Source organism: Ipomoea triloba, chromosome 10, assembly GCF_003576645.1.
Source record: "Ipomoea triloba cultivar NCNSP0323 chromosome 10, ASM357664v1".
Classification (NCBI taxonomy): Eukaryota; Viridiplantae; Streptophyta; class Magnoliopsida; order Solanales; family Convolvulaceae; genus Ipomoea; species Ipomoea triloba.
This window is the reverse complement of record NC_044925.1, coordinates 7,156,346-7,180,416: the sequence shown is the minus strand read 5'-3', so window position 1 is coordinate 7,180,416 and position 24,071 is coordinate 7,156,346. Positions and strand designations below refer to the sequence as shown.

Genomic DNA, 24,071 nt, shown 5'->3' with positions numbered 1-24,071 from the left:
AGTACAAAAAGAGCTACACTCCATATAATGCACCTCAAGGCAAATATGGAAGGTCTGAGATCCACATAGTTAGGAACTCACGGATGGAGAAAGGAAGACTCTATCCATCTAGTGAGAATTGGTCATCAAATCACAAGTTCTGGAAGAAACCTCACTTTCAGCAATTTCACATGACCAAACAGCGTATGAAAGGCATGGTGCATAAGCCGGTCGAAAAGTCTCTACCTAAGTTGATTTATGCACCAAAGAGGCCTAAAACCTTTGCTAGCATTCCTTATAATTATCAAACGTACAATGGCTACATTGCGCCTAGGCCTGGAATAATGGGCACAAGGTATAAATGGATGCCTAAACTCACTAACCCACCAGGACCCAAAGTTTGGGTACCTAAACTTGCTTGATTTCCTTGCAGGACACCAGGGACGTGTGGTTCATTGACAGTGGATGTTCGAGACATATGACTGGAAATCTAACACTGCTTGAGAACATCCAACCTATCGAAGGTCCCTTGGTGACATTTGGCGACAACGAGAAGAAGGGGCGCACAAGAGCTGTTGGTGAAATCCAAAAGAATGAGCTGGTTATTAAAGGAGTGTCCTACGTTGAGGGGCTCAAGTTCAATCTCCTTAGTACAAGCCAGTTCTGTGACAAGGGCCACAAAGTTGTCTTCACCAAAAGCAAATGTCAGATTATGAACGAGGAATCTCTCGAAGTCGTCTTGGAAGCAGCAAGGAAAGGAAACATGTACATAGTGGATTGGAGGTCTGCAAAACCATCCCTATGTATGCTAGCAAGGAGCAAGGAAGATTTATGCTGGGATTGGCATAGTAAGCTTAGTCATCTGAACTTCAAGACTATCAACAAGCTTACTAAGAGGAACTTAGTGGAAGGACTGCCCAAAGTGACGTTTCGAAAGGATAAAATTTGTGAGGCATGTCAACGTTGCAAACAGATCAAATCCTCCTTCAAGAGCAAAGCCGAGACATCATCCACTAGACCATTAAGTCTTCTTCACATGGACTTATTTGGCCCAGTGGATCCACCCAGCATAAAGGGAAAGAAGTACACTCTTGTGGTAGTGGATGACTACACAAGATTCACTTGGACCGTGTTCTTAACCAAGAAAAGCGAGACAAAAATTGCCCTACCAAATCTCTTGAAACAAGTTCAAGTTGAAAAGGAAGTCTCGATACTAAAGATCCGGTCAGATCAAGGTGGAGAGTTCGTTAATCAAGTAATCGAGAGCTACTGCAACGAGAACGGAATTCATCATCAACTATCAGCTGCTCGAACACCTCAACAAAACGGGGTTGCTGAAAGAAGGAACAGAACTCTCAAAGAAGCCGCAAGGACCATGCTCTCGCAAGCCAACATATCACAAGGATTTTGGGCAGAAGCAATCAACACAGCGTGCTACACCCAAAATCGGTCCTTGATAGTAAAAGGAGTTGGAAAGACTCCATATGAGTTGTGGAATGGAAGAAAACCGAATGTAAGCCACTTCCACTCATTCGGGTGCAAATGCTATATTCACAACAATGGGAAGACTCAACGAAGAACTTTTGAAGAAAAGGCAGATGATGGAGTATTTCTGGGATACTCATCGACAAGCAAAGCACTCAGAGTCTTCAACAAGCGGAGTTTGGTGGTTGAAGAGTCCATACATGTTACCTTTGATGAAAGGGCATCAACAGATCAACCATCAAAGACAACGGAAGCTGCTGAGGAAGATCAGCCAGAGTCTATCGAGAGATCAAACTTACCTCTCGAAGACAAGCAGTCGATAGTTCGAGACGTAGCAGAACTCCAGTCAGAATCAGATGATGAAGAGTCTACCAAGAAGAAAGCGCCTGACTCAGTTGATCAAAACCAGATCATAGATGTTCAACCCATATCTCAACCTTCAATGGAAGTATCAACTGAGGAGCCGCAACCCGACCTAAGATGGCTGAGAAGTCACCCTGCTGATCAAGTGATCGGAGATGTACGTGACAGAGTTCGAACCAGATCAGCTTACAGAGAAAGCATGTTTGCTTGTTTTCTATCTCAAATAGAGCCTAAGGTGATCGATGAGGCTCTAAGCGACGCAGATTGGGTGCAAGCAATGCAAGAGGAACTTCATCAGTTCGAGAGGAACGACGTTTGGGAACTAGTTCCGAGACCTCATCATCAGAATGTCATTGGTACAAAGTGGGTTTTCAGAAACAAGATGAATGAGGATGGAGTTATTGTTAGGAACAAGGCCAGACTTGTTGCCAAAGGCTATTGTCAGGAGGAAGGAATAGATTTTGATGAAACCTTCGCTCCAGTGGCACGTCTCGAAGCCATACGCATCTTTCTCGCATATGCCGCCTTCAAAGACTTTAAGGTATATCAAATGGATGTCAAGAGCGCTTTTCTGAACGGACTTCTCGAAGAAGAGGTGTACGTTGAACAACCTCCGGGTTTCTTGAAGGACGTGGGAGCTGACAAAGTATACAAGTTGAAGAAGGCACTTTACGGCTTAAAACAAGCTCCGAGAGCTTGGTACGATACCTTATCCTCTTTTCTACTTCAGTGTGGGTTCACCAAAGGCCTAGTGGACAAAACATTGTTTAGAATTAAGGATGAGGATCACATCTTGTTGGTGCAAATCTATGTGGACGATATCATTTTTGGAAGCACCAATCCAGACTTGTGCGAGAAGTTCTCCAGGTTGATGAAAGGGAAGTTCGAGATGAGCATGATGGGAGAACTCAACTACTTCCTTGGACTACAAGTGAGACAGCTTAAGGAAGGTATCTTCATCAATCAAGAGAAATACACCAAGGATCTGCTCAGAAAATACAACATAGAAGGGAAATCCTCAGTCAAAGTACCCATGGGAACCTCTCTACGTATCGATATCGACAGTGAAGGTCGAGAGGTCGATCAAACTACATATCGAGGTATCATCGGATCTCTTCTTTATTTAACTGCTAGTAGACCAGATATATCCTTTGCAGTAGGTGTATGTGCTAGATTTCAGGCAAGTCCTAAGGAAAGTCACTTAAATGCATCTAAAAAGATCCTTAGATATCTCAAAGGTATGCAAAGTGTTGGACTTTGGTATTCGAGAGGTGGATCTTTCGAACTTATGGGATATTCAGATGCGGACTTTGCCGGTTGTAAAATAGATCGAAAGAGCACATCAGGGACATGTCAGTTTCTAGGTGGAAGACTTGTCTCATGGTTTAGCAAGAAACAGCATTCGATAGCTACAAGCACCGCTGAGGCAGAATATGTAGCAGCTGGAAGTTGCTGTGCTCAGGTTTTATGGATGAAGCAACAACTACTGGATTATGGTGTTGAATGTAAAGAAGTTAAGATCATGTGTGACAACACAAGTGCTATAGCTATCACTCAGAATCCAGTATTACATTCAAGAACAAAACACATTGATATCAAGTATCACTTCATCCGAGACCATGTTGAGAAAAAGGATATAACTTTGGAATACGTTGCAACGGAGGAGCAACTAGCAGATATTTTCACAAAAGCGTTATGTGAAAATAGATTCTCTCAACTAAGGTTAGAATTGGGAATGATAGAATTGGGATGAATGATCAAATCTTATCTTCTTGTATTTAGTGCCATGAACTGTTTCGCATGTGAGGGGCGGTTTCATCAACTTTATGGCAGCTTTGGAGTTACACAGCATTGAATGGTCATTCATATGGCATCCCGTGACTCAACAGTGGTAACCTTTTTGGGCTATAAATAGAAGGGTTTTCTCATCAGTTTATGTCATCGACTTCTTCATGGAAAAGAAGAAAGGAAAATACGATGTACCGTTCTGGTATAGAGGGAGAAAATCAGCAACGAAATCCAAAGACTTTCAAGGAGAGAACTATCCAGAATCAACGAAGGGTGAACAGATTACGGAGCTTCCTGATAATTCAAGCAAGCATCCTATTCCCATCCAAGGTGAATGGATCCCCAAATGCGAGGAGATCCACAACGATGGGATACTGGAGTCAGGAGGAGAGTCTTGCACAAATGGGACTCCTACCGCTGCACATTCTGGAAAAGGACCTCCCTCAACCAAATGGAGAACCAAGGGAAAAGGGAGATGAAGCCTGTGAGGAAGGCAGCAGCGGAGAGAAGAACAAGAAGGGGAGCAGCCACCTCTAGTTCTGTTATTAGGAGAAATAGGACTTTAGATGTCCAGTTCCTGTTCTAACGATAGATTCCTATTAGGTTATCCAAGGCTAAACAAAAGTTTCTATGGAATCTAATAGGATATTGATTCATATGTAATGTTTTCGAAAATCACTAAATGAACTTAAGAAAATGTTCCAAGTGATATCTTTTGATGAATCAATCTTGTCTCCGTATCGCAATCTGTGTTCGAAAGGTAGTTCGAGAGGTACATGTTCAGTTTGCCTTTTTATGTTATGTCTCGAAGAAGGGTAGTTCGAGAGATCACTTCGAAAGATATCAAACTGACTATCTACGTATCTCTAAATGGAGGAATAAGGAGGGTTAGGGATCAATCACTCAGGGGGAAGATCCTTAACCACAGGAATGCTTAGACGGAGGAATAAGGAGGTTTAGGGATCAATCACTCAGGGGGAAGATCCTTAAACTAGCAAAGTCGAGAGTTTACCTTCGAGAGGTAAAACCAATGAGCTCAACGGATATATGTGGAATGGCTAACTTTGAGCATTAATGTTAGCCACGTGGTCTTCGGTTAATGACGGTTTTTCGCTCTTAAAGGCATTATCTTGATAAGTGGGAGCATGCTTATATAAATATCATCTCTTTATATCCCACTATCCAAAACCGTATTATATCTTACCAAAATACCCTTACCATATCTTACAAACATAACCATTATAAAGGGTATTTCTGACCTTTAAATTCTTTTAAATTAACCGGGATCCCTTTTTCGGGTCAAGCTCTTAATCCTACCCATATATCCAACCCGAATTCACATGATATAAAAGCCAAATTCTTCTTCCTTACCCGGATTCAAGCTCAAACCGAATACCCAAAACCCACAAATCCTAAACACTGTACACATTCCCTCCAAAAACCTCAAATCTGTCAACTATGGCGTCCGAATCCTCCACATCAACCTCATCTTCCGACGCATATCAGAGGGAGTTGCGACACATTCGTACTCAGATCAAACAAGTCAAGGCGGGGAGTATCATTGATAAAAACGGCTTCATCACCCACTCGTCAAATCCAAAGATGGCGGAGAAAGTCCTGAAAAAGTTTGAGAAGGCAGGACTAATGAAATACATGACGCACGACTACCAAACCATTCATGAACTCGACTTCACTGAATGGTTCGCGAATGCCAAGGTCACGAAGGGCAAAATAGAGAGTCGGTTCAATGAGATTGATATCACGACCTCTGTTGGTGACCTCAGAGCAGCATTCGACTTCGCGACGTCGGAGGAAGCAGTCCAGCACCTCTCGGATTACGACCTGGACAAGCAAGATTTTTGGAATAAAATCCGACTAGAGACTGCACCGCCCAGAGCATCCTCTGCCCTCCGCAAATTCCACCTAAAGGAGAGGTTTGCTCTTGCTGCCGACCTTATAATGAAATTCGTGCTCGGCAAAGTGTCTGGAACTGACGAAATCAATCTGGACATCCTCAAAATCCTCCACGCCATCTGGAACAACAACAAAATGGACTGGGCACGTATCATCTTCAATTTTCTTCAGCAACAGGTACAAAGCTCAGTCTCCAACACCAACCTGACGATCAGTAAAAAGGTTGGTTTCGGTTTTGTTGTTCAATATCTTCTAAGTTTGAAGGGCTTAGAACTGAGGGAAGGGCGAGAGATTCATCGGAATACCTATATGGGTAGGACGAAATCTCAAGCTCCAAAGGCTAAAGGTGTTAAGGGTGCACCTTCTCCCTCGAAGCCTAAGGGAAGGGGCAAAAGGAAAGCCCCAGCCAAGGAGAAGGAATCTGATGATGAGCCTCTGGATACCCTGGTCAAGAGGGTTGCCTTGCCAAAAAGGGCTAAGAAAGCCAAAACCATCGCCATCACTCAGATTCGAGAGGTAACACCCTTAGCTATCCAAGTACCATTCGAAGACAGGGCACAAGCCCAGGGGGAACCTCAGGCTACACTGGCCACTGAGGTTGAGAGAATGCCCCCTACCAGGTCCCTGTCAGGAGCTTTCTGTGTTGATCTACATGCTGATGATGGTGCTGGCTTTGCTGATGAATCCTTGGCTATACCTCGAGAGGAAGCTCGAGAGATTGAAGGTACTGGGATCAGTGATCCAGTACACACAGATGTTGAGGAACCACGAGAGGTGGTTCGAGAGATAACAGTGGAAGCTGCATCGGCAACAGAAATCCTGTCTGCTAACTCTGATGAGCTGAATGCTGAAATCACTTCTCAGTTGGATCAAAGTACTGAAAATATGTCTAGCTTGGATGACTTCTCCAGAGTGCTTCGATGGATCAACTGGAGAACAGGTCCGATTGATCAACTGGTTTCGAGAGCAGCAGATATGGTGGCTGAGGAGGACTTTGCTTTAAATTGGTTAAACCTCACTGCAATCCCAGCCAATGAACTTCTGAATCTTGCCCATGAGATGCACGTAACCAGGAGAAATCTTGGTCGATCTGACAAGGGAAAGGGCATAGCTGTTGATGCGCAAGAAGCTGAAGCCGAGCCTGTAGTGGATCCTGAATTAGAAGCTCAATTTCAAGAAGATATCAGGCTCGCCACTGCATTATCATTGGGACATCAAGTAGAGGATACGAGAGGTCCAGGAGAGACCTCTGGGATTGCTCGAGATGATTCTGAGAACCCAATACCAACAGCCGCAATCCCCTTGTCCCAATTAAATTTCTCTGCTCTGGACGAACAGGTAGCAGCTTCGAGAGGTGAATCCGAGACCTCTGAAGCACTTGGGGTGGCACCCAGCTCAGTCATATTGCTGCCAGCTCTTGAGTCCACACCCTCGAATGACACCGATGAAGCACAGACAATTCGAGAGGGTGAAATACCGTTGCTCCAACTCCCAGGTTTTCCCATCGATATGGAAAGAGAAAGGTGGAGTGCACCAGCTGCTCCTGAAACCATAGTGATTTCTGACTCACCTGAGCAAGCTGAGGTGCAATCTGATGAGCAACGAGAGCAGAATGTCCCAAGTCCTGCTGGTTCGAGAGGTACTGAGGAGGACGATGCGACCATCGAAGGTGGAAACAGGGAAGCACCTGTCGACACTTCGTCTCCAACCTCACCAGCAGATGACCAAGTTCCCAGCACTGGTTCGAGAGGTGACGCTGAGGGGGAACTTCTATTGGATGGAAACCGGGAAGCGTCCAATACCGAAGAACCCTCCCTGGCTGATCCCACCTCAACAGTCGCTGAAGCTGAGGCTCCAGGTTCGAGAGGTGAAGAGCAAGAAGTGATCCATCCCTCAGGTGGAAACCGGGAAGCGCCTGACATGGAGCTACCTTCGCGCTCTGAACCCAGTGTCCCTACGACCCCTCAGACACTCAATCGAGAGGTGGACTCGCAACTGCAAGTTATGGGTGGAAATCTGGAAGCACCCAAGTCTCCTCCGATAAAAGGTACTTCTCACTTCTCTTCTTCTACTTCTGACTATGATCAACAGGCCGAAGAAGTCTTCATTGGTGAAGTGCGTCAATTCATGGCTGATCAATCTCAGAAGATGGCTCAGCTCGAGAGGATACTCGCTGTTGTCCGCAATGCTGCAATGCCTGCTGCTGGCACAAGTGAATCCCAAGGCCGTCATGCAGAACTTCTCGAACAGGCAGTATGGGCTGAGGATGCAGCACGGAAAGCTGTAGATGAAGCTGCTGTAGCTCGAGCAGAGGCTGCAAGTGCGAGAGCTGAATTAGCTGAGATACGAGCAGAGCTTCGAGCCTTCCAATATTCTAGTGAACTTCGACAGGACGTAATGAAAGCACTACTCGATGATCTGTCGAACCAAGTGCCTGCCCAACTTCAAGCACTCTTCGAAGGCATGTCCACCCTCCTTTCCCGCACAGATGATGCCACCAAGGGGGAAAATACTCAGGAAAGGACATCAACAACCAGCAAGAAGAAAAGGGCAGCAAGTGAACCAGCTGGACCTCCTCCAAAAGTCCCAAAGACAATAAGCAAGGCAGTGGAGGAAGCCAAGAGGAAGGAGGATCTAAGGGTTCAGCGCACAAAAGAGTTAGAGAAGCGAAGAGAAGAAGACAGAGAAAGAAAAAGGAAAAGGCAAGAACAACAAACAGAGAAAGAAAGAAAAGATGAACAAAAGATGATCGCCTTCAAGTTCGGAAATAGAGAAGACACCGAGCAAAGTCTCGTCCATCAGATCTTCAATCTGGTGAAATATTTTGGAATGTCTCTTCACAGCAACATGTCTCCAGAAGAATGTATCTACTGGTGGAAGAATGAAGTAATTGAAGGTGAGTTTGTTGGGGAGGCTTTCAGAAACTATCTATTCTTCCATGTCACAGATGACTATCTGAGCTTGGTAGACACAAGAAACCCCATCAAGACACGAGAAGCAATCAACAAGAAGATTCTAGCAAACAAGAAGTAAGCTCTCGTAGTCCATAACTCTTTCTTGATCATCTTTGATTGTTCTTGATCTCTTTTGCCTTCTTCTATTCTATCTTTTCTGCTAAAAGTCTTGTAAAACATTCCCGTTATGTTAATATATATATATCTTTTGCTGGGGTGTTGCGTGAGTTCTTACTTCATGCTTTAGCAGATTAGCTCGCTTGTCAAACTTACCGTATGCGCTGAAAATAAAATCAATGTTCTTTTCTTGCTAATCAGTCATACGAGTAAGTATAAGTGTTGGCATCATCAAAAAGGGGGAAATTGTTAGGAACATAATGTATTAAGTTTTGATGATACCAAAATGTATTTTAGAATCCCCTAAGTCTCGAAAGATAGGAATCAATGTAAGTTCGACAAGTAACTAAGAGCGAAAATACAACCGGGTAACTTGAGCTCAACTCGGAAAATATTTAAGCTTAAGGTAAACTTGTGTGAACATCTTAGAAAGTCTCGTGTTGTAATCCTATAGATAGATCAGAAGAAGGCACGGGACAACACTGGAGGAATAAGGGTCTGCGAGACATCAACTAAGTCTCGAGACATAAGCAGAGTTCGAGAGGTAGGACCTCTCGATACAACAACTCAGTTCGAGACATAAGCAGAGTTCGAGAGATAGATCTCTCGATACATGGGAATCAAGACATCAAACAATCGAGACATCAATCTTGGTCTCGATAAACCGACATTTCTCCAAAAGGCTGAATGATGGTCAGGAAAGCATGAATAAAGTTTGGAGAAGAAGAATATCATGGAGATAAAATATTAAAGAAGTGCCAGAAGCGGATGCCACATCAGAATTCCACAACAAACGGATAGAAGGTGCACTAATCCAAAGTCAGTCTTATTCCCTAAAACGAGGATCAATGGGAATTTAAAAAGAGTAACTTTTACCAAAAGGAGCAAGTGGAGCATGGACTCAAGAAAGTGGATTATGGAATATCCACTACCAAACAAAAGGTTCAAGTTACAAGACCATCACTCCATGAAAAATGCTGAAAAGATGCAAGTCCCATACACAGCATGGGAGACAAATTTCAAACGGAATAATTTTCCCTCCAACGGAATTATTCCTTAACTCTCATATATAAAGGACGTGAAGACACAAATCACAAAGGGGGAAGTCTTGGTCAGAAGAAGTGAGTTCATTATGAAAATCTAAAGAGGTGTCTATTTCAAACGTTCAAGTGCCTGGGCTCAATCTGGAATATCATCCTGATATTCAAAATAGCGAGAGAACACATCTTAGTGTTTGAGAGAGTTACAAAGCTTAAACTGCTATACATCTAGAAGGTGACCGAAGCAGCTCTACATCGAAGTTAATTCAACGATAGCTTTTGGTCAGATTGGAGCTTGTTACATTCAACTGTGACAACCAAAGGTCCTTGCTTTGGATTAAGCAAGAAGAGGCGGAGTAACCTGGCAGCTGTCTAGTGAAGATCCTGAGGCTTGAGGCGGGCTTGGTGATCAAAGCTCAAGTGCTCGAGAGGTGGAGTAACTGGAAGCGGGGAGAAAAACCTGAGGAGAGGCGGAGTAACCTGGGAGCTGTATTGTGAAGATCCTGAGGCTTGAGGCGGGCTTGGTGATCAAAGCTCAAGTGCTCGATAGGTGGAGTAACAAGAAGCGGGGCGAAAAACCTGAGGCTTGAGGCGGGCTTCGTGATCAAAGCTCAAGTGCTCGAGATTGTACTAAAAAGGGAAGTTTTAGTGCAATCCTTCCAGGGAGTTTCTGGAAGAAGAGTGGATGTAGGCGGGTTGGCCGAACCACTTAAAAATCTCTCTTGCATTTACTTTCTGCTTTTATCTCTCGCTATCTAACTCTCGAACTGCACTGCACATAACCGCACCTCTCGAACTAACTCAAACTCGTGCTAACTAAAAGGGGATAACCTTTCCGCTGCGCATAAAACTTTGTCTTCATCTTGTGAGGTATCGGACCTAAACATCCTAAGTCCAATACACACGAGAAGTCGAGAAAGATTTGCAAAATCTTATACAAGTCTATTCACCCCCCCCCTCTAGACTTATACCCCATCCCCTTCGGACCAACAATCTTTTCCCTTAGACCTTATCTCTGTAAGTAAAATTACTCGTACCCTTAATTATTCCATAACCATTTGTACTGATTCGGTTGTTTTGTAGGGTCGCAGTACGGGGAAGGTGATTGGCATTGGGCTTAAGTTACAAGGCCTCTATTACTTGCGCGGTGGGGATCTTGTTTCCTGTGCATCTACAGATTCTCCAACGCTTATTCATAATCGTGTTACCTTGGAAAGCAATCACGTAAGTCTTTTCTAGGGAGAGTCAATAATCAGTCTATGTCTCTCTTTGATTTAGTTCATACAAATGTTTGGGGTCCATGTCGTGTCAACTCAACTTTGGGTCGTTATTTTGTAACTTTTATTGATGATTATTCAAGGTGCACTTGGGTTTTCCTTATGAAAGATCGCTTTGGGTTATCTAGGTTTTCCTTCCCCAGGTGATACTGTCTCTATTTCAGAGGTTCTCCCCATTCCTTATCTTGGTCCACTTCCTCTTGCCCAGGATCCTAATCCTCTAGCTGCTCCTGATCTTCCAATTGCTCCTGATCGCCCCCTTCAAGTTTACCATTGTCGCCCTCGCCCTTGCATCTACTGAGGCTCCTATTGAAGGGGAGTGTTGAAACCCTAGGCCCTTTTAGGAATGAGCCCATTAGGTTAATAGTTAGGGCTGAGCAAACCCGACCCAACCCGATGGACCCGCCCTATGCGAGATCCAAATATAGGCAACGGGTGGATATCTGAATCCGACTTGCTGTATCCGAATCTGACATGTTGTATCCACGGTGTTATATAGTTCTGTACGGTTAGAGATTTGGCCACCCAACCCGCCCGAATATCCGAAGTATTATATGTGTTTACATATGCATGTTCCATACGGTGTCGTATATATGATACACACACACACACACACACACACACACACATATGTTTAGAAGGAGGGGTTGGTCATTCTAAGAACAAACAAGCTTTCAATATATGTACGATGAACCTCCAAATTTGTTCATACAATGTTGTATATTGTAAAATAATGTATATTAAGCAAATACAGAACGTACATTATTCATATTAAGATTGTACACTCAATTAGTTTGCAACAGTTTATACATCTTTGAATGCATAATTGCAACAATGTACGTGTTTAAGCTTATATTTCTATTTGAAATTTATAGAAACGAATGACTATAAACCTTAGGTAGAAAATGTACTTCATGCATGTTGTTTGAAGTTCTAATAGCAAGAGTATATATTTAATGAGAATATTACCTTAGGAAGCTTTGTTATCGTGCATGAATGGAGTCGGAAGTGATTGTTTTCTTCATTGTAGCAGCAGAGTTGATGACGAAACAATAGAGACAAAGAAGCTTTGCATAAAGGAAGAAAGGCTAAAGGTCGATTTTTTAAGCTTTTATATTTACAAAAAAATGCGCAACACACATTGCACGTTTAACATCGATATCTCTTCTTAAATGAAAAGACGACGTCGTTTAGGACTGTGATACCACGGTGGCACGGTCCATCCAATAAGCATTGGAAGAAATTACTGCCCTGTAATGGCGGTTCAGTAAGCATTTACAGAAAGAAAATACTGCCTACATTTTCCTTTTATTACTTTCTACCGAAATAAAAAAAAAATCCAAAAGGGGTTAGGGCTTAGGGCTTTAGGCGCCTTTTTCCCTCTCTCTCGTTCTTGGTTGAAGCGGAGATGGCGGAGGAGGATGCGATTGTTAAAGAAGAGCTATCCAACTCCTGCTGTATTGCCGTAAGTTCGCTTTTTCATTTTGCATTTTTTTTTTTGTTTTTCAAATTTTATCGTACAGAAATTTACGTGTTTTCTGCAGTGGAAGGAAAAGTACGCCAAGTTGAAGGAAAGGTATTCGAAGCTCGAAGACGGCCGCAATGCTCTTCGCAAGGGACTATCCATCTTTGAGCAACAAATTACCAAGATACAATCCGAGAATCTCACTCTCAAGAAGGGTACTGCCGAACTGATATCTATTTATTTTTGTTTAAATTTCCAAATCTATACGCTTGTGTATGAATAAACCTGTCTAATTTCTTTCTTATTTCATTAATTTTTAATAGGATGTTAGAAATATTAGAAATTTGTACTCAACTTGCAGACTATTCCTGGGAGAATATATAATTGTAGTAGTGGAAAAATCCTTTTGGTTGAGAAAGAGTATATGAAATAATTTAGCTATTACTTAGAATGACCAATGTTTTACTTTACTCTGTATTTCGCGACTACAACTTAGGGAGTGTATATGATTTTAGCAATGGAAAAATGATGTCTGAAAATTTTGCATTCCCATTTCTTTTTCATTAATGTAGAATTAATGAAAATATATTAGTCACAGTGCTGTATGAGTCCTCAATTTAACAACGGACCTTTTGTTTCTAAGATTGGGCTTGGCGTAGTAGTTAGGCTCATTCCTACTCAAAGTTATGGGTTAAGCACTTGAAACCACCACCTTGAGAAATAGAGGTAAGGTTGTGCTTGCCCTCCTTCCACACACCTGCATGATGGGACCTCTAGGCAACTCTTATGTGCTATTCCTATAATTCACAAGATTTTGTGCTTATGCTGTTCAGTTTATTTTTCTTCAATGGTTCTGTTAATTACTTTTTGTTTGTTTCAGCTTATGAGAGTGAGAAAGTCAGAGCAGACAATGAGAGTGAAGAAAAAGCAAAAGAATCAGCTCTGAGGGCCTCCTTAGAGAGTGAAGTTGGCTCTTTAAGGTCCAATATTCTTTCGTTGCAGCAGAATCCAGGTCCAGCCAGTCAAGATTTGGAGAGAGAAATGGCACAACATCAGGAAGTTCTCTCAGAAAAGGATGCAGAGGTTAGCCGGCTTAAGGAGCTTCTTGAGAATGAGAGAACTAGAGCTGATTCAGAGAAAAAGAAAGCTGAGGCAGAGAGGAAAAAAGCTGATGATTTAAGGAAAAAATTGAAATCTGAGAAAAATAAGGCAGATGAAGAAAGGAGGCTTGTTGATATTGAAAGAAAAAAGGCTGAGGAAAATAGGCTTAGGTTGGAGACTGCGATGAAGGATGCTGATGAAGTAAAATTGAAGTTGGCTTCCGAGACATCAAAATTAGCAGAGATGAAAAAGAAGCTGGAGACGGAAGTACAAAACAGAATGGAAGATAGAAAATCGGCAGACTCATCAATATCTAAAGCTGTAGAGCAAACAAAGCTTGCTAATACAAACAGAAAGATTGCCATGGATGAAAAACGCCGAGCTGATGATTTGTCAAAGCAGTTGGACCAGCATAGGCAAAGGATTGAAATTTTAAAGAAGGAGATAGTTGAACTTAAGTCATCTACAAAATTAGTTGATAGGCTACCTGATAAGGAGAGAGAAGTAGAAGAAAAACTTGCTCAGTTAGAGATGAAAAAACTAGAAGATAAGAAAAAAGTTGAGGCATACAAGAAAAAGGCTGCAGAAGAAAAGTGCCGTGCTGATCAGTTATCATGTGAGCTTAAAAATAACAAGCAAAGGCTAGAGGAGCTACAAAAGGAAATCCATGTCCTTATTTCCTCAAGATCATTTGCTGAATCTCCTCTTCATTCGCATGATAGGAGTTTCAAATACCAAACAGCTAAAATGAAATTCTTGAAGAAGCAATTGAAGTTGGAAAAGATGGTGGTAAAGCACTCTAAAGAAGCCACAGAGCTTGAAAAAGCTCGTAATTGTTTACTACAAGAAGAACTACTATGCTTAAAACAAGAATTTTCTCAGTTTTCAAAGCGCTTGAATTTGTTGGATAAGTATTTTGTTTGCCGAGGTGAAGGTATTCATGACCTGGAAAAGGTTGGTTTTTCTTATGCTTGTTACTACCTAAAGCTCGTTTTAGTTGGAATACTTATTTTGATCAATTTGCTTGGGTGGTAGGCTTTTATTATTGTACTCTGACCTAAAATTCCCACTGATAGGTGTTTGACTTACTTACCTATAGACTTGTATTAAGCTTGTTTTCTCCTCTCTAATCTTGTTAGATGTAATTCATAGTGTTTCTTTCCGTAGTTGAATAGAGTGTGCAATCTCATTCAGGTGGTCTTGTTTTGATAATTTTCTACTCTGCAGGTAAACTTGAAAAACCAACAATTTGGTGTTGAACCGTATAAGATGCATTCTCTTCTCAAAGATGGGCTTGCTCGAGTGGCTGGTGGTGGTGAAACTGATTCATTCAGAGAAAATATGGAAGGTAGTGCGTCTTTGCTTGCTATTTCTGGAGGAAATGGCACTAGAAATGTTTCAGGTATTAATTCTAAATTGGAGCCGTTGCTTAAAGGCTTCAATAAAAAAGTATTACAGAGTTCTGCCATAAATTCCAGTTGGACATCTTTTTCTGATAGACCATTGGTGGGCTCACAGGAAAGACCTACTTCTGGCACCACATCAGCTAAATTTGCAGAAGAGAATTCAAACCTTCCAGCAGCCATATTGAGGTTATCTTGTGATTCAAAAGAAAAGTGTAATGAGAATCTTGCAACAATAACAGATACTAGTGCCAAAAGTCCTATTAGTGGTTTTGCTACTGAGAGGAGAGGACTACATCAAAAGAAAAGGAAGAGGTCTATTGAAAGTTTGCATTCTGAGAAATTACCTCTCCTGCATACTGTGTTAGAAAGTCAAACTGATAAATCTGCAAACGTTAAAAGGTGCTTGCTTCCTGATGTGCAAGGGAATATTTGCAATCTGAATGCTAGATCTTACAAGAAGAGAAAGGCTTCTTTTGAGGAACAGAATAACTGTCATTTAAATGTAGCAAATAGGGAAAATGCGAACCTCAAAATGTTAGGTATTGAAGGGTCTGACATCCACACAAAATCAACTTCATCTGTCCAACATCTTAGTGAAACTGCTCATGGTTGGAAGGATAGGAGTGATGCTCTTGGAGATTTTGAGTTAGTGATTGGAAATAACTACATGAAGCTTCTTGATTTGGATAATAATGTAGATGAAGAATCTTATCGTTTAGCAGTTGAAATGCCTTTGTCACCTACACTTCCAGAGATTGAGTGTCAAAGCAGCAATGCACTTGTAGTGCGTAAATCTGATATCTTATCAGATAAAACTTCCCTTAGGGAATTTTCGCATATGAAGGAGAACCTTGCTCCATTAGAACATTTTGATGTCCTTGATGTGGAAATTGATTCAAATACGGCAAAGCTTGACACCTTAGGGGCTTCAAATAATTCATCATTACAAGAGATTAGCGATCATGCTGCTGATACATCTGGCTTAAATGGTAATGGGCCTGATCACTCTCAAATTACCCATGCCAATATATCTAATTCTTCAGGTGAATCATTGGGTCTGCCTGATACATCAGCCTGTGCAAATGAGAGATTGAAGATTTCAGGTGGAAGCAGAGACATTCCTTCAAGCCATAGTATTCCAAAATGTTATGTTGTGTTTTCAGATAATGACAAAGACGAAGGCATTTCCAGGGTATACTCTGCAGCCAACAACTTTATAGCTCAGTGCCCAATGGTTTCTTCTTCAAATTTGTTTGTTAGGAATATTCTCGTCTTCATTTCTAATGCTCAAGATCTTTCAGCTAAGTAAGCAGCTTATGCTTTATTTCTTTCAATCATGCTACCCTTTAAAAATAATTTTCTTTTCTTCATTATCTGAGATTCTGTTATTATTAATATGTCTGGGTTGTGTGTAAGTTTTTTTGGAACTTCAGCTTCTCTGCTATTTGTGGTACATCGCATTCCCCATATGTTTTTTTGCAATGTTTGTGACAAGTAACCTGCAGTTTGTATTGAAGTGTTGGAGTGGGATTTGCAAATGAATTGTCTATGATTGAGTGTCTTGAAAATAGAATAGTTGCTAGCTCAAATAGTATACTGAGTGTATTAATAACTTATTTATGATGGTCATGGGGTGCATATCATTTTTCTCACACATCACCAAAATGCGTCATGATGGATTGATGGATGATGACTGCTGTCTGTTCTGTCAATCTGTTGAGCACCAACCTTCTTGGTGTTCCTTGTTTTATTAGTCATTGATTTGTATTCAACTTGTATACAATTAAGTGTGGACATTGTGAATAGCTGTTTCATGTTAATGGTTTTTCTTGTGAATAAATTTAGATAATGTTTTTGCCATATTTTCTCTGCATTTTTTCAAATGTGCTTGAATGAAGTTGTATAAGTGCTTCTTGGTCCTCATGTAGCATGAGTTTCATTGCTCATTGGCCCTATTAATGAATTTTCTTTCCACATTATGTTCTTGGGATTGAGAATTTGGTGCTTTTGGTAGAATTATCTTTATGCTTTAATCAAGTTTTATTATCGTCTTTTGATCCTCACTGATTTAGCATGAATTTTGTTGCTTATTGGCCTATCAATGAATTTTCTTTCCATATTATCCTTTGCTACATGGGATTGAGTATTTGAGTCTTTGGTGCTTTTGTAAGATTGTCTAAAATATAGGAATGGAGAAAGGAGTTAATATTTTCTCCATTTTTACTCTGTCTTCTTCAGAGAGAAGGCCTCCGTGTTCTTGTCACTTGTGCTGCACTACGTTTCTGAAATGGCACCAAGGGACATCAGAAATGGTTGGGATAGAGACTCAGTCCTGTTTATTGCATCTTTTGCTAAGCACATATATGCAGGTTTTTGGTCCTATCCTTCTTTTATGTGGAAATATCTTGTTTAATACCTGGAATATTTTCCATTTTTAATAATTTTAATATTGATCAACTTATCATGACTTCTTTAAATCTGCAGAGCTCTCTGATGAGAACACTGGAATAATTTTTTTCAAATCATGCAATTTGTATGAGCTGCTTGGTCTATTAGAGGACTTCATTTTACATAAAAAAGTCCTGGTATTTGATGATGTATGCTCTGGTTCAAAGCCTTCAAACAATTCAAGGATCATCTTTTTTGTGAATGGTAATAGTGTAAGTTTGTTTAGTCAAGCAGCTTCTGTAAACTTGCTAGTAGTTGGGGGAATTTTCTTAGCATCATTATGTGCTGCAGTTGACCATATTGGTTTCATTTGTGAGGCTTCGTGCAACATTCTGAGGATGTCTAGATCTGACACATCATTTGCACTAACAATTCTTCATATCTTTGCCTATTTGTGTGGGCCTGAGTGCTTTAGCATCAAGGAGTACAGCTTTGTAATGGCTGTAGTGAGATCCCTTGTTATGCTTCTTGAGAAGCTTAATCCTCTCGAACCGAATTCATGTTTTCCATCTTTGCCTGAGGGTCTGTCCAATATATGGTCAGACGGCAAGTGCCCATTTTCTGAAGGTACATTTTCTATGGATGTCATCGCAACAATGCTCCTAGACAATCTTCAGAACTGTGCCTGGTCCAGTGTAAGGGAAAAGGATTTGGTTGACACAATCCATCCATCAACAGCTGGAGAGCAGTATGATACAGAGAAAACTATGGACATTTCTGCTCACAGAGAGGTGGTCATATTGCACTCTGTTACTGATGGCAATGTGTGCTGCTTAGTTGATGTCCTTGCACTAATTGAGCTTGTAGCCTGTTTCATGGTATGCTTCTGAAATTCATCACTCTTAATTATTTCAATTGCTGTTTCAATGAAGAATTAAATAGATCTTTTTACTCTCCAATATATGTTGTTTTTTTTTGGTGGAAAAATCTAGAAGGTTATGCGTACATTTTCCAAACAATCTGTCTGGTGGGTAGGTGGCAATTTGACCCAACCTGCAGGAACATGGACCAAAGTGGCTAGGGATTTTTCTTGGTGATAGTTTCCGGGTGGGTTTCAAAAATTCCACTTGTCATAGGTTCAGGTTAGGGCAGGTTTTAAAAACACCACTCACTTATAACCTGACTCAACTCCCTAATAATCTGCTATCTGTGTCCTAGGGGGTGGGTCTGCAAAGTACTGAGGATACCTTTCTAGTCTTCTCTCCAAATCTCTGCATCTCTATTCTCTCCCCTCTTCTTCTTCTTCTTCTTCTTCTTCTTCTTCTTCCTTTCATTTCTCTTTTCTGCTGGGTTTGGGCGGCTTGTTGTTACTCTTCTTCCTTTCATTTCTCTTTTCTACTGGGTTTGGGCGGCTTCAATACAAATTCAGATATTTCCCAGCTTTCCTCTAATTCAAATTTCTTCAGTTGGTAACTTTCTTTTCTTTATTTCATCATGAATTCCATTTCATCTTGAATTTTATCTGAATATACTGTAACGAAATTATAAAATTACGAACTTTTTAGTACATGTCAGAGGCCAAGCTCTTTCCTTCAATATATATATATATATATATATATATATATATATATATATATATATATATATATTTGTTCAAATGCGGCGGCGAGCTCCGGTGCAGTCATGCGGCCTAATCTGCACCGTCCAATTTAATTAATCCTACTGAAATTCGCGTATGTTTAAGTGGGGTTATTATGGTAATTTTAGTATTTATATTACGTGAATTGGAATGGTGCATTTTAGTACATAGTGTGGTGCGTTTGAATACATGCTGTGGTGCTTTTGATTACGTATGTTGGTGCATTAACTGTGTTGTGGAATGGTGTGTTTTAATCTATCCGCTCGTGCATTTTCATACGTAGAATGATGTGTAACTGTGTTGTGGAATGGTGTGTTTTAATACGTCGTCTGGTGCATTTTAATACATTGAATGGTGTGTATTTTAACACATGTGTTTCTAAAGTGTTGTGCATTTTAATACGTAGAATGGTGCATATTTTAGCACATGTTTTCTAATATGTGTAAATAGTGTATGCTTATAATCTGACATGAGGCACGTTGTGGTACATTTTAATACGTAGAATGATGTGTTTTGTTAAGTATATTGATGAATTTTAAGTGAATAGGTGCATTTGGTATATTGTGTGGAATGGTGTGTTTTATCGGTCCTCTGGTGCGTTTTAGTACGTAGAACGGTGTGTTCTGTAATATATATATATTGCGTGTTGATTTGATGAGTTGATATGATCTAATGACTGAAAATAGGCCGCACGGCCACACCTAATGACCAGGCCACACCTGATCATGACTCTATATATATATATATATATATATATATATATATATATATTTTAATCTTTTCATTTATATTTTCTGTTTCTAATACTCTAGTAATTTAAAATGATCAAGGGATATGGTAAAGGACATAACACAGTTGTATATAGAAAATCTCATAGGAAGTTGCTATACTTGCTTACTTTATGGTCAGTTTTGTGATCTTGAGCTTGTTGATTCATTGTTCTTATGCATTTTGGTTATTTTGATTGAATATTGGCTTATCCAAACTCCAAAGTGATATTCTACTGCCTTCAGTGTAAGTAGCTATTGGTCAGATTTTTAAAAATCTTATTAGTTGAAACAAAGGTTCTATTTTTTTTCCTTGTAAAATAGAGTAACCTTGACAAGGTTTTTGCTTTTCTATTTAGTTGTTTTCATGTGTAGATCCATTTTTCAGTGGCTTTTTCGGTTGGCAGTCGACGCGTCAGTTCCATGGATAATCTGGATTTGAAAAGAAAAGCCAGTTTTGTGGCAATTTTCAATCCCATGGTTTTAAGTTTCTTGTTTTTATTTATTTATTTATTTTTGAAAATCTTGGATATCAGTGGTTTTGAAATCCCTCTGTTGTAAATGAATTTATGTTGAAATTTCTTTTGGAGTAGCAAAGTGCCCAAACTGTTTAGGAAATAGATTCTGTTCTTAAGTTGATGGTTACTATCATAATTTGCTGGTTCTAGCACATTGTTTTGCTTATTCCAGCTTTGATTCTATGGCATCACAAATTTCCAATGTAGTTAGATGGCAATTTTGACATACACTGTCCAGTATTATGAGTTACTTTATAATGCATTTTTTAGAAGTTATTTTGCTTTTCTATTGCTGTATTTGGTTTGTTCAATGATGTATTGGTTCTATCTTTCAGCTAATCTTTCTAGATTTATTACTTGGGATTTATAGATTATTACTCCTGTAAGAAATGATGCCCTTGGTGATACAGATATTTCTTCTATTCTTTCATGAGTTTTCCTTCTAGTTCATTTAATGGAGCTACATGCATTGCATATTTCTTGCAGAGCTGGGATTGGACTGTTGAGAACATTGTTTGCGCAGTGTTCAAAATGTTGGAATCATGTTTACTGGAGCATGTTCCTGCTGCCATTGTTATTCTTCTCGCACAACTTGGAAGGTATTGAGTATTTCAGAATTGGAGGATATTTTCTATTCATTGGCTTAATCTCTTTGTCGTTCTTGACTTGGCAATGGGTGCAACATTTAGTTGGTGCTTTAACATTTAAATTTTAAAACATGGTATATTGGTATTCTATTATTGACCATTCATCTGTACGGACAGATGGTCAAGACCCGAACGACAAAGTATTTCATACATATCAGAAAAGGATAACTCCCTTGCCCTGTGTTTTTCATTTTTCATTTTTTATTTTTGAAATATGAATGACTTAGTAAAAACATATGAAGGTGGTGGATGACAGCATGCGTGTTGGTTTGATCTCCTTTTGGTAATCCATGCGAAAGATGATATTTCTGCAAACATTTGTTTGGTCTTCTGCAATTATTATTATTATTATTATTATTATTATTATTATTATTATTTTAAGACTGTGCTGTTAAACATTTGTTGTGACTATTATTTGCTTTACAGGTTTGGGGTTTCTGCTAATGGATATGAAGACATTGGGGTTCAGAACTTGAGAACATGGTTCTTGGCATTACTCGGCCAGTGTGATTCTAAAACAGTTGGTCTTGACATCCAGTTTTCCATTGGAACTGCTTTACTTGGCCTCATTTCTCTCAACTTCGAGGAGGTTGTGGAAAGCAGCACTGAAATTTCTGAATTTGGAAGTCAATATGATTCTGCCAATTGCTTAAGGAAGTGGTTTTCACTGTTGAGCAATGAACAGCAATTGTCTTTCAGGGATTTGGTTTCTTCAAGTAAAAGTCACCAAACTGGACACATCCCTCTTGTGCAATGATCAATAGAATGTATGGGAGGGGGATGTATTGGTTTCTTTCCTTGTGTTTTGTATTTAGACGGACATCAAGTTTCCATGCACAAGTTGTCAAAGTAGGAATTTTTTTTATCAACCTGCTTTGGTTAGTCCTGCCTGTGCTTTCATTCTTGAACTATGATGGGATATTCAAAGGTACCTTTTTATTCCCCTGAAATATAGAGAAATTGTAATCTTATGAATATCCCTCCCTCATTTCTATTCTTAAGTAATCCCAATTTTGGAATTATATGCTTGAACCAGCCTTGTTGGTACGCTAGGCTGCATTTGATATTGGTACCGTTAACCTTTTATTTTATCTTCATTCTTGTCCTGTTCACAGACAGGTAAGTGAAGCTGTGTGTGCAAAAGATAGCTGTATGAAATACTAGTCTGCATATGATGCTACAAATGTAGGTACTATTATCTTAGTAAATGAAACTTCTCTTACACATACATTTGAGACGTGGATTTAAAAGCCATGGGGAGGGATGCTTTGTTCATTTCTGAAATAGTTTCCCGGATCAACCTGACCCTTAACCTTTGCTAATCTTTTGAAGTTACCTTTGAAGTATTTTATACCCCAAATTGCAGCATGTGAATAGCTTGTATTTTGGTGTTGGTTGATTCCCAGGTCAAGGTCCCTGTAATTGACATACGCAGCTCTTGGAGAAGATGATACATAGGGCCTCATGAAGTCGTGGAGCGTTCGGATCCACTGTATGGAAGCTGCTCGTTCTCTGTTTTCTCCCCATTTCACCAGGTATTGTATGTTGTATAGGTTTCCTTTTCTATGGGGAAAAGCAATTTCATCCTCAGAAATTTCTTCCATTTTCCCTCCAAAAGGATCCATTATCACGAAAACCAACTTTCGGTCCAAAAACTTGTCCAAAATCCCCTTAAATGCTATCTCTGGCATAGGCTTCTCAACAAAATCTGATTTTCCCTTGAAACTTATCTTATACAGTGTTATTCTATCCAACAGTACTTCCAATGGTTCTCCTTTTCTATACCCTGTAAAGAACATCACAGATTCTATCCAACTCAGTTCAGTACAATCTTCTGCTCTCAGCTTTAACTCAGGAAATCTCTGGTTCATCAAGGGGATAAGCTCCTTTTTTCTTCCTAGGAAGAATGACTCAAATACCACTTGTGTTGGGCTCTCACCATCTAGTTTCTGAATGAGGATTCTTATGAACAGATCTTTGGGCAGCTTAGGTGCAATGAATTGCCATCTGTGGACGAGTTTTATTCCTTGTTCTGGACTCAAGGTAATGGAAAAAACAGTCACGTGGGGCGGAACCCTAACCAGCCTAACTTTCCAGGCCGCAATCACCCCAAAGCTAGCCCCTCCACCACCTCTAATAGCCCAGAAAAGATCCTCTCCCATTGTTTTTCTGTCAAGAATCCTGCCATTCACATCCACCAACCGAGCATCAACCACATTGTCAGCTGCTAGCCCATGTTTCCTCATCATAGTGCCAATCCCACCTCCACTAAAGTGCCCACCAACACCCACACTGGGATACAACCCTGCTGAAAACCCATGACTGCCACCACTTTCCTTAGCAATGGTATAGTAGAGCTCCCCGAGTGTGGCGCCACTCTGAACCCAGGCTGTCTCACCTTCCAAATCCACGCTAACTGACCGGAAATCGTCAAGATCAATGACTATGAATGGGGAATGATAGCAGAGATATGACAGGCCTTCATAGTCATGACCCCCACTTTTCACCCTGACTTGCATCCCATGCTTTCTGCTGCAAACAACAGCCGCTTGAATCTCGGCCAAAGTGGTTGGTGTAACTATGAACCGAGGCCTGGGTGCAGAAGTGGAGTTTAACCATCTCGGATTCTGTTGAGCTGATTGAAGTAGTGATGAGTATGAAGAAGAGGAAGGGGAGTGAAGACGCGATAATGAATTCTTAACAGACATGCATTCTGCAAAACCGCCTTCTCCAGCATCGCAGCTGCGTATTATTGAGAGACAGAGCACAACAGTCATGCAATGGTAGTAATTCATCACTTTGTATTCTTCTATCTCACTTCACTGTGGTGACAATCCCAACTAAATCACCATATATATATATTTACATATTTTAATTAATTAATACCTACTCCATATCTGTGTATATAGTAATCAATTTATACATAAATAATATATATAGTAATTAGTATCTATAGTATTACACATATATAGTAAATTAGTAACGACGTAATTAGTACATGGTAATAGTAATTTTATATATATATATATATATATATATATATATATATATATATATATATATATATATAGGCTAAGGATTCCGTGAGAGTAGTACCATAGAAGAGAAATAAGAATTAATGTTAGTCTTATATTTGTAAAAATTCAATAGAGTTGATCAAATTAAAAAAAATGCGGTGATATTTTTGTAATTATTATTAACTTCACCATGCAAATTTGAACAA

General features: G+C 40.1%; 2 protein-coding genes across 10 annotated transcripts; one reads left to right on the top strand and one right to left on the bottom strand.

Moving 5' to 3' along the window:
• Positions 1–12,231: 12,231 nt before the first annotated feature.
• Positions 12,232–23,742, top strand: LOC116031385. Of its 9 annotated transcripts, none has more exons than XM_031273581.1 (11): positions 12,232–12,382; positions 12,462–12,597; positions 13,263–14,437; positions 14,711–16,194; positions 17,128–17,258; positions 17,374–17,541; positions 17,629–18,155; positions 20,688–20,800; positions 21,275–21,776; positions 21,964–22,033; positions 22,255–23,742. In XM_031273581.1, the coding sequence occupies exons 1-9, from the start codon at positions 12,326–12,328 to the stop codon at positions 21,603–21,605; spliced, it is 4,122 nt and encodes a 1,373-aa protein (XP_031129441.1). In that variant the 5' UTR covers positions 12,232–12,325; the 3' UTR covers positions 21,606–21,776; positions 21,964–22,033; positions 22,255–23,742. The 9 variants fall into 9 exon arrangements, with proteins under 9 accessions (XP_031129441.1, XP_031129437.1, XP_031129436.1 ...); XM_031273577.1 differs by having other exon boundaries at positions 17,374–18,155; positions 22,255–22,383; positions 22,822–23,742; XM_031273576.1 differs by having other exon boundaries at positions 17,374–18,155; positions 22,255–22,383; positions 22,693–23,742.
• Positions 22,073–23,670, bottom strand: LOC116031386 (berberine bridge enzyme-like 22). The gene has a single exon (XM_031273582.1). The coding sequence runs from the start codon at positions 23,641–23,643 to the stop codon at positions 22,093–22,095; it is 1,551 nt and encodes a 516-aa protein (XP_031129442.1). The 5' UTR covers positions 23,644–23,670; the 3' UTR covers positions 22,073–22,092.
• Positions 23,743–24,071: the final 329 nt, after the last annotated feature.

Excerpts from the sequence above, each read along its gene's own strand:
- LOC116031385 (XM_031273579.1), top strand. The coding sequence starts at position 12,326 with ATGGCGGAGGAGGATGCGATTGTTAAAGAAGAGCTATCCAACTCCTGC. Across the intron at positions 17,259-17,373 it reads TGCTAAGCACATATATGCAG|AGCTCTCTGATGAGAACACT; the intron begins GTTTTTGGTCCT and ends TTAAATCTGCAG. Across the intron at positions 18,156-20,687 it reads AGCTTGTAGCCTGTTTCATG|AGCTGGGATTGGACTGTTGA; the intron begins GTATGCTTCTGA and ends TATTTCTTGCAG.
- LOC116031386 (XM_031273582.1), bottom strand. The coding sequence starts at position 23,643 with ATGAATTACTACCATTGCATGACTGTTGTGCTCTGTCTCTCAATAATA.